The sequence below is a fragment of the Cnephaeus nilssonii genome, assembly GCF_951640355.1.
Source record: "Cnephaeus nilssonii genome assembly, chromosome: 5".
In the NCBI taxonomy this organism is placed as follows: domain Eukaryota; kingdom Metazoa; phylum Chordata; class Mammalia; order Chiroptera; family Vespertilionidae; genus Cnephaeus; species Cnephaeus nilssonii.
Genome location: NC_137076.1, coordinates 17,989,400 through 18,000,125, shown reverse-complemented (window position 1 = coordinate 18,000,125; position 10,726 = coordinate 17,989,400). Strand labels below are relative to the sequence as shown.

The 10,726-nt window shown below is 49.9% G+C and overlaps 1 protein-coding gene across 10 annotated transcripts in view; it reads left to right on the top strand.

Annotated features, from left to right (window-relative positions):
• Nucleotides 1–5,457: 5,457 nt before the first annotated feature.
• CRTC1 (CREB regulated transcription coactivator 1) overlaps nt 5,458–10,726 on the top strand; it is a 64,698-nt gene continuing 59,429 nt past the window's right edge. For all 10 annotated transcript variants that reach the window (XM_079772567.1, XM_079772568.1, XM_079772565.1 and 7 more), the window contains exon 1: nt 5,458–5,607. In XM_079772567.1, the coding sequence (XP_079628693.1) occupies nt 5,482–5,607 (126 nt within the window). In that variant the 5' untranslated portion in view covers nt 5,458–5,481. The remainder of the gene's footprint in view (nt 5,608–10,726) is intronic.

Genomic DNA, 10,726 nt, shown 5'->3' with positions numbered 1-10,726 from the left:
GTACCCCAGATTGACTAAGATTCCCTATAAGGCAGTGCAGAAAAGCGAGGCATGAAATCTCACATCTCCAGATAGGGGTTGCTTCCCCTAACAGTTATTGCGTGTTGTTGAGGAAGCAGGCACTAAGCTAAGTGCTTTATTTATTTATTTTTTTATTACTTGGGTCACAACTCCTGCCCTACTAGCATTAATGACTTTATTTTATTTTTTTAAAATATATTTTATTGATTTATTACAGTGAGGAAGAGAGAGGGATAGAGAGTTAGAAACATCGATGAGAGAGGAACATCGACGAGCTGCCTCTTGCACACCCCCTACTGGGGTTGTGCCCGCAACCAAGGTACATGCCCTTGACCGGAATCGAACCTGGGACCTTTCAGTCCGCAGGCCGACGCTCTATCCACTGAGCCAAACCGGTTTCGGCTAAGTGCTTTATTTTCATTACCTATTTAATCTCCCAAGAACCTGCTATGAGGATTGCCACTGTTCACATTTAACATGGATGGACAGCAAGACATGAGATGTGAAGTCACTTTTCTGTTGTTACACAGCTGGAGAGTCAGCAAGGGCTGGGCCATGCAGAAGTGCTCAGCGTAGGTTTTCATTTAGCTTGCATTTATTTATTTATTTTTTAAAATATGTATTTTATTAATTTTTTACAGAAAGGAAGGGAGAGGGAGAGAGAGAAATATCGATCGGATGCCTTCTGCACACCTCCCACTGGGGATGTGCCCACAACCAGGGTACGTGCCCTTGACCGGAATTGAACCTGGGACCTTTCAGTCTGCAGGCCGACGCTCTATCCACTGAGCCAAACCGGTTAGAGCTTACCTTCCATTTAGAGACTTTATGTTGAGGGGTATTATGGTCTGGATGCAGGGAAAGGGGCAGTCCAGACAGGAAGACAGCCTGAGCAAAGGCCCTGAGGCAGGATGCAGCAAGGCTAAAGTGGAGGACATTAGAAAGGGAAGGGTGGGAGATGATGCTGGGGAAACTGGCAAGGAACCAATGGAGCCAGGCAGATCTACGGAGCAGATGAGAGAAAATTAAATCCTGGAAGCAGCAGGAAGTGGCTTATGAGGACCCACCTCTTAGCTTACACTTGGCTGTGCTCTGTAACTAAAGTGAAACTATTTAACAATTGGACACTCCCAGCCCCTTCGGTCAGAACTGGCCGGAGAAGGACCTAGGACTGGGTGAGCCTAGAGTGAGGAACACAGCTCTCCTTAGGGGTCAGGATAGTTTTTCTGGAGGAGGGATGAATAGGAGTTTCCCAGCAGAAAAGGATTCATTTAACAAACACTTCCTAATTACCCCACTGTGCCTCGTCTTATGCTAGCTCTGGGGACCCAGGAAAACAGAATGAACAGACAAGTATAATATGAGACCTAAAGTTCTCAGTGCCTTCAAGGGACAGAGAACAAGTCTTAAAAGTAGGGAACTGGGTGTGTCTGTGTCCTTTCTGCATCACACACGGAACTCTAGCCCGGTGGTGTTTGGCTTTTGACCTCAGCTCAGTCCACAGGCTAGCAGACAGGAGCCTGGATACAGCTGCCTTTAGAGAGTGGGATGTTTCCTGGTCATGGGAAACACACAGGGGCACACTTCAGATAGGGCCCTCAGGGAGGGTCTCTCAGAGGAGAGGCCTGAAAGATGAGAAGGTGCCAGCTATGAAAGGATCTGGGGGCAGCGGGGAGCAGTCTGGGAAAAAGCAGTAGTATGTACAAAGGTGGGGAGTGGGAATGGCTGGGTAGGGGGGGGGGATCAATTGGGGAAAAAGGAGACATGTAAAACTTTAGACAAAAAAAAAAAAGGCAGTGAGGGGCCAGGGAGGGGGGCATGAACCTCGTGGGTCACTGGGAGGAGGGTGGATATTTTCCCCAAGTGTGACGGGGACCATGAGATCCACCCCAGTTTACAAAGGCCACAGGGTGCTGGGAAAAGCCCTACCTCGGCCACACTGGGTGGCAGCAGCTTTCTTTGATGAACTAAGAAAGTGAAAACATCAGGGGTCTGGGTTCTTCCTGGGTCACCGGATGCCTCCACCTCACCTTCCTCAGTACTAAGGGTCAATGCAGCCGGAGGAAGGCTTGGGTCAAGTTCTGGCCATTGTGCAATGAGTAGGCTCGTGGCTTCCTCTGACTCATCACCAGGGTTTAAGATGGATTTTGTTACTGCTGGGGTGAGGGGTGAATGGGGATGAGCGGGGTGAGCACTGGTACCTCACTTCTGCCCTGGGGCCATTGCCCAGTTTTGTGACCTCATAACCCCTCCCTTCTCCCCCCCGCCCCCAAATCTTTTTCTGTGCCCGGAAACCAGCTTAGTGCAGACATATGGAAGTGATCAGGGTAAACAGCATCTTTTGAGCACTTATGAGCCAGGCACTTGACTCATGTTAATCTCATTTAAACCGTACAAAACCCAGTGCAGAGAAGGAAGCTGAGCTCTGCTGTCAGGCCTGAGTTCCAGTTCTGGCTCTGGCTCTTAACTGGCTATGGGGCAGTTGCCATCAATGTGCTCTGTCTCTGTTTCCTCTCCAGTCTCGCAAGATAGTGGCAGGACTGAGAAGCACTTTTGTAGAATGCCCAGCCCTGCACTTGACTCCCAGAAGCTGCAGTCTCAGTTAGTGCCAGGGACAGAAAATGGACTTCAAATCAACTTCAGCAAAATAGAGAATTAGCTGACACACTGAAAAGGCAGGACTGTCTATTTTTTTTAATCCTCACCCAAGGATATTTTTCCATTGCTTTTAGATAGAATGGGAGGAGGAGGGAATGAGGGGCGAGGGAGGGGAAGAGAGAGAGAGAGAGAGAGAGAGAGAGAGAGAGAGAGAGAGAGAGAGAGAGAGAGAGATATGAAAGTGACACATCGATTGGTTACCTTCTGCACATGCCCTGGCCTGGGCTGGGGAATGAATCTGCAACCCAGGTACTGCTGACTGGGAATCAAATCCTAGACCCTTCATTGCACGGGCCAATGCTCTAACCACTGGACAACACCGACCTATCTTAAGGCATGGTTGGATCCAAGAGCTCAGACAGTGTCTCTCTCTCTACCTTTGTCTCTGTTTTCCTCTGTGTGGGCTCACTCTCTTGGCCTATTTCTCTTCAAGTAGTGACCTCTGGCACTGGAGGCTTGTGCTATCCTTCAAATCAGCCACCCAAGCAAAGAAGGCTCTACTGATTGTCCAAGGCTTCCAACTTGAGAAGAGGTGTTTGTGGGGAGAGGGAGTTGGTGAAACCAGCTTCATTCACATCTCATGGACTGAAAGTCAGAATGAGTGTTCCCTGTAGGGCAGTTAGTTGTTGATTCCCCAAAGCGGGCAGATACTGGTTAGGCAAAAATGCTGAAGTTCATGATGTTTCTCAAAACCATATGAACAAGGAGGATAAAATGGAGCAGTGTCAGTGCCCAGGACACTCCAAATTAAAATCTATGTGTGTATATATATTTAATATGGACATTTAATTAAACAGTTGGAAAGTGGAACTAAAAGCATATTCGGAAAAAGTCATCGTCCCCCTGTAATCTCCACTGGGGTTTCCCCTCAGCCATCCCTGGCTCTAGTAAAAAAGTGTATTTTTTGTGCAATTACAACTGCCCACATCCCCCTGGTTGCCCCTCTTGGCTTCACCCTGCCCATGCCTGAGAATCCCTAGGGTGTCCTGAATATAAACCTTTGATATGGTTGGGGTCCCTCTGCTTAGGGAGAGACAGCTGGGTGTCAAACAGAACCCCTCTAGCTTCACTGGGTCATCCCCTCTATCATCTGGGAGACTCTAGTATCCCATTCACTGCTGGTCTGAGTGGGATTTCTGGACCTTTCCTTTAGTGCCTCATGGCAAAACCAGTATTCTTGAGCAAGACTGAACTGGAGAAATTCACAGAGAGGAGGCTGAAGCTCTGTAGTTCTGGTTCTTTGGGATTAAGGATCCAGAGAATAGGAACTGGTACAATATGAGGTAACCGGAAAAGAAAGGTATTAAGGATGATGCCCAGGCTTGGGCTGAGGCTGCTCACAAGGGTCAGGCCTCAGCTCAAATGCCCCCTCCCCCCAGCCTTCCCTGATGATGGTGGTGGTAGGAACCTCTCTCCCTAACATCACCCCCTGCCAGCCCATCACTGAGTACTTTTTTTTTTTTTATAAAGAGAAGTATTCTTTTTAAAAAATATATATTTATTGATTTCAGACAGGAAGGGAGAGGGAGAGAGAGAAACATCCACAATGAGAGAGAACCATGGATTGGCTGCCTCCTGCACGCCCCCCGCTGGGGATGGATCCCGCAACCTGGGCATGGTGCCCTTGACCAGGAATAGAACCTGGGAGCCTTCAGTCTGCAGGCCGATGCTCTATCCACTGAGCCAAGCCGGCTGGGGCCCATCACTGAATACTTACTTTTATTGATTTCAGAGAGGAAGGATGAGGGAGAGATAGAAACATCAATGATGAGAGAGAATTATTGATTGGCTTCCTCCTGCACTGCTCTACTGGGGATCGAGCCTGCAACCGGGGCATGTGCCCTGACCAGGTATCTGGACCGTGACCTCCGGGTTCATAGGTCAATGTTCAACCACTGAGCCACATCAGCCAGGCAAAATGTTTTTTACTTTTGAAGGAAATAACTTACTTTCTTTAAAGTAAATAATTTTTTTCAATTACAGATGACATAGAATATTATATTAATTTCAGGTGTACAGCATAGAGATTAGACATTTATATAGCCTATGAAGTGTTCACCCCAATAAGTCTAGTACCCATCTGATACCATACAGATGTTACAATATTATTGACTATATTCCCTATGTTGTACTTTACATCCCCCTATTTTTATAACGGGCAATTTGTACTTAATTACTTTCACCTTTTTCACGGAGCCCTCTCAACCCTTCTCCCATCACTGAATTATTTTCTCCGTCACATTTATCTCCATTTGAAAAAATTCTTGGGTTATTTGTTGGTGACCCCTCCCCGACTTTGCACCTCATGAGGGCGTCCGCCGGGCACAGACTGGCTCTCAAAAAGTATTCGTTGAGTGATTGAATGCAGGAACGAGCAACGTCCTGAACAACTCTCGAAGCTGAACTGACCCGAGCCCAGGCTCAGCCCCAGGGTGCTCCCTGTCCTTGGAGGGTGCTGGCCCCGTCCTTGAAAGGGCCTGGGTCTGACTGTATCGCTCTTGGAGGATCCAACGGCCGCTGTCCAGCGGGCCAGGAGGAAGCCCACTGCGCCTGCGCCGAAATTTCCATTCGCTCCCCCCGTGGGTCGCGACAGTGCTGGCGAGGCGAGCGCATGCGCCATCACCCCCGCCGCGCGGGAGGTGCCTGCGTTGCTCTCCCGGCCGCCGCCGCGCCTGCGTGTCGCCCGCCGCCCGCGGGCCTGGCCGGCGCGTGCGCGGTGGCACCGGCGAGTGGGGGGGCTAAGGAGGTGGAGGAGGAGGAGGAGGAGGCGGAGGAGGAGGAGGAGGAGGTGGCGGCGAGAAGATGGCGACTTCGAACAATCCGCGGAAATTCAGTGAGAAGATCGCGCTGCACAACCAGAAGCAGGCAGAGGAGACGGCGGCCTTCGAGGAGGTCATGAAGGACCTGAGCCTGACGCGGGCCGCGCGGGTGAGGGGGCTGCCGCGCCGACCCCCTCAGGGCCGAGAGGGTGGAGGAGAAGGCGCGTGTCCAGCGCGTGCACAGGGCGGGGGCGCGCGGCGGGGGCGGGGCGCGCGGCGGGGCGGGGCTTGGCCTGGCCCGAGGGGACAGGTGTCCTCGCTCCTTGGGCGTCGTGGGCGGGATTGGTGCCCCACATCATCGGTATCTGTTGGGGGACAGGTGATCCCACATCATTGCTACCTGGAGGGGCAGGGGTCTCCATGTCATTACTACTTGGAGGGAACAGGTGCCACCACATCATTGTTACCTAACGGGGACAGTGTCTCAACATCATTGCTACCTGAGGGGGACAGGTACCCTCACATCATTGTTATCTGGAGGGGCAGGGATCTCTCTATCATTACTACCTGGAGGGAACAGGTGCCACTACATCAGTGTAACCTAATGGTGACAGGTGTTTTTACATCATTGCTGTCTGAGGGGGCTAGGTGCTCCCATGTTACTCTACCTAGGGGTGACAGGATGACACTGAGGTATATGAACTGGGCGTTGCTTGAAAGCGTCACTGGTACATGGGGACGGTCCATATGTGCTCCCAAATTGTTACCTGAGGGGACAAGTGATCCCACATTGTTACTACTTGAAGGGACAGGCGTCTCTACCTCATTGGTGCCTTGCCTTATTTCCTGGGAGCCTGTGGAAGGACACGTGGCCCTGCTTGCAGACCTGAGGTGGAAGAGACCTTTTGGACTCCATAGGGCAGGGTTAGATGCCCTCCCCTGTGGGGACTTGAAGGGGGTCAGGAAGGCAGATGTATTCAGTTCTAGAGTTTGGAGTGGAGACAGCTGCCCCTTCCCTGTGCAGCCTATATGGTGGGGACCAGGTGATGTTCCTCCCACAGAGACAAAGGACAGCTACACACAGATGCCCCCTGGCCTTTAGGAACAGGGTGGAGGGTCAGGTTTCCTCAGGTAGCTGGGTGGGTTCGGTGTGTAGGGCAGGCCTGGTTATCTACTAACCTCACCTGGGAAACCACTGTGGGCCCGGAGCATGGGCTTGGTTGGGGCTGAGGTTGGTGGCCTGGCTTTTCTCCTGGACCTCAGCTCTCTGGCTGCATAATCGCAGCAAAGGACTAAGCTCCTCGGGCCTCATGTTCTTTGTGAAGTGTGTCTAGTAAGCCCTTCCTCGTGGGTCAGAAGGCAAGATGCTATTCACAGGTGTTGGTAATGTCTGCTGTATTCCTCAGAGCAGTGGGATTCCCCACCCTGCACCTTGGGGCTTCAGAGAGGATTTGACACCCACATTGCTGGTTTCTGGATTTGGCCACTGATCTGACCATTTCAGGCAGACCTACCTCTGTGACTTCAGCTTCAATCTGATTCCTCAGATGGAATTTTCAGGTCATGTTATTTTCTCATTTTCGCTGTGAGATTGTGACCTTATAGACTAGAATGTGTCTTCCTTTCCATGCATTTATTTGGCACATATTGGTTGGGTGCTCACTGTCAGCCAGGTGCTTCCTGTCCCTACTCCAGCAGCTCATGTTCTCACTCAGGACATAAAGGAAGAGATGGTTGGTGAATGAATGAATGAATGAATGAATGAAAGTGAGCAACTGGACTGACCCCATAAGTCAGGGCTTCTGAAGGCAGGAGTGTCCATATCATTTTGTCTCCAGCACGTAGTGTGTTCTAGCACAAGTACGTGTCAAATGTATATAGTATGACAGGAAGAAGTGGGTTGTGTGAAATTCATGCCTGTCTTCATGACTGGAGGTCTTGTTTCTGCCTTGGGGTTAGAAATGGATTATTGTTGAAAAGTTTTCTTTAACAGCTTTATTGAGATATAGTTCACATACCATATAATTCACTTGTTTAAAGCATACAATTTAGTGGGTTTTAGTATATTTATGGAGTATGCAATCATCTCCACTGTCTAATTCCAATAACATTTTCATCTCCCCCAAAAAGAAACCTGGTACGATGAGCAGTCAGTCCCCATTCCTCCCTCTGCCAGCTGCTGGCAACCACCAATCTGCTTTCTCTTCCTATGCATTTACCTATTCTGGGCATTTCATGTAAATGGGATCATACACTATGTGGCCTTTTGTGACTGCCTTCTTTCAGCATGATGTTTTCAAGGTGCATGCATGTTGTAGCATGAATCAGAAAACTTAATTCCTTTTTATGGCTGAATAATATTCCATTGTTTGGATGGACTACATTTTGTTTATCCATTCATCCACTGATGGATTTAGAAAAGATTTTTAAGATACAGGGACAGCATTTCTCTCAGCCCTAGTAACCATTTCCCATCTCTTTCCTCCCTCTCTCTGTTGTCTTCCTTTACGTCAGGATTTGGGGAGGTGGGATGGGCATGGTCTCCGGGCAGAGATGAGCTTACACTGGATTTTAGAGACAGAGCAGTGTTCTCTGCTGGGGGCACTTCTGCCCCCTAAGGGGCATATGGCAATGCCTGGAGACATTTTTAGTTGTCTTTACTGGGAGGAGGGAGTGCTACTGGCATATGGTGGGTAGAGAACAGGGATGCTGCTCACCACCCCACAATTCACGGATGGACCTACCACAGGAGTGAGTGATCTGGCCCCAGAGCCCAGAAATGTTCAGTCTGGAGGGAACCCTGAGTGGGCAGGGTTGCAGCCTTGGCACCTGGGCAGATAGAGTTCAAAGCTCTGCCCCTGCTTTTATGGCTGTGCCACCTGGGCAGGCTGATGGCTTTTCTCGAACCTGGGACCAGGATGGACAAGCTTCTTCCCAGCCTTTTGGCCATTGCCTGTGGCAAATGGCATTTCTGCAGTGCCTGGTGTAGGTGAGTGAACCCACTTGATGCAGGCTCCCCTCCTGCCCTCTCTCTGTGGCTGCAGCCTTCCCTCACTACCTCCCTCTGCAGTAGACACCTTGGTTTCGCCTGCACATGCTAACAGATAGGGCATGGCCCTGTTGGTAGCTGCTCCTCTCCAGTGAATTCTGCAGGACAGCTTGCCCACTCCTGGAGTGAGCAGGGCCACTTGTGTTTCTGCGTGTCCGCACACGGTCCTCAGTGGTGATGGAATGCTCGCAGTGCCTTCCCATGTGAAAGGCCAGTCAGTAGACATTCAGTGTGATAAGCAAATCAACACTGTCACCTTCCTGGGGAGCAGGGCCACAAGGGCCAGGTTGAGTGGAGGGACAGGGTATAATGTCGGGGAGACCACTTTTGTATTGTAGCACAGAGAGGTTGGGTGTATGAGGGTTCCTCTACCACCCTGAGACTTGGGTCGCATGATATGCAGGGAAGGGCTGTGGTGCTCTGCTGTGTGACTTTGAGCAGGTTTTTTTTTACTTTGTTTTGTTTTGTTAATCCTTACCTGAGGATGTTCTTTCCATTGCTTTTTTAGAAGAGAGTGGAAGAGAGGGAGGAAGGGGGAGAGAGAGGGAGAGAGAGAGAAAGAGAGAGTGAGAGAAACATCCATGTGAGAGAGGTATATCAACTGGTTGCCTCCCCCATTCGCTCCATCTAGGGGAATGGGAGGGAACCTGCAACCCAGGTACATGCTCTTCACTGGGAATCGAACACACTCCTTCGGTGCCTGGACTGAGTCACACTGGCCAGGGCAGATTTTTTATATTTTGAATCCTGATCTATAAAGTTGGGGTAGCGTGTTCGTTCCAACATAATGACATTTTTGATTGTCCATTATGACCCAGGGATCATGTTGGGTGCATAATGTAGCATACAGAGCATTCAGGGCCGTGCTTTTGGGGAGTGGGTGTGTTTTAATGGGTCAGGAGAGAATCACTGCAAATGCACGAAGCACAGGCTTTCAGAGAGGAGAAGCAGGGTGATGTGGACTGACTTGGGGGGAGTGAAGGCTAACACCTGGACAGTGAGGCAGAGCCCCCTATGCCGGTAAGAACACCCCAGCTTAGGACAGACAGGTGCAAGGCCCTGGGTGGGGAGGGATTGGCAAAGTTAAGGACAGGTCAGAGGACAGAGAGGCTGGCTTGTGGAGGGAGTGAGAGAGGTGAGGCTGGAGTGGCTCTGGGAACCCTGGATTCCACCTGAGGGAGGGGTGTTTGATGGTTAGAAGCCTGAGCTGCTGCTTATTTTTTCAGTAGCTGTATTGAGATATAATTCCCAATACATCCAACCCACCCATTTAAAATGCACCATTCAGTGGTTTTTAGCACATTTACCATGTTGTGTAACCATTACTTTTATCTAGTTCCAGAATATTTCTGTCACCCCAAAAGGAAACCATGTCCCCATTAGCAGCCATTCCTCATTACCCAGCCTCTGGCAACCATTAATCTGCTTTCTCTCTCTATAGATTTGCCTGTTCTGAACATTTCACATCAATGGAATCATACACCATGTGGACTTTTGTGTCTGGCTTCTTTTACACTGCATGATACTTTTGAGGTTCATCCATGTTCTAGGGCAGTGATGGCGAACCTATGACACGCGTGTCAGCACTGACACGCGTAGCCATTTCCGATGACACGCAGCTGCTGAGATGGCCGCATGCCGAGGATGAAACATTTGCTGCTCCTGAGGATGAAACATTTGCGAAATAATGTTTTTTCCTCAAAGTGACACACTACCCGAGTTATGCTCAGTTTTTTGGCAAAGTTTGACACACCAAGCTCAAAAGGTTGCCCATCACTGTTCTAGGGTGTGTCAGTACTTCAGTCCTTTTTATGGCTGAGTAATATTCCATTGTGTGGATGGACCACATTTTGTTTATCTTTTATCAGTCAGTGGACATGTGTGTTGGCCATTGTGAATAATGCTGCCATGGATATTTATGTCCAAGTGTTCGTGTGGATGCAGGTCTTCCTTTCCCTTGGGTGTACACCAAGGAGTGGAGTTGCTGGGTCATATGGTAACTCTCCATTTAACTATTTGAGGGCATTATCTGTTCTACAAAGATGGGTGTGAGCTGAACTGGCAATGGGATGAGAGGGGAGGGCAGCAGATAGTGTGAGAGGCCACTGTAGCATCTAGGTTAGGGACTTCAGGGGTGGGGTGGCTTGAGCAGGATCAGTGGATTTTGGTGGTATTTTGGCATCAGAGGCAAAATATGTGCAGGTGGATTGCATGTGGGGCGTCACCTTCTTGCCAGGGG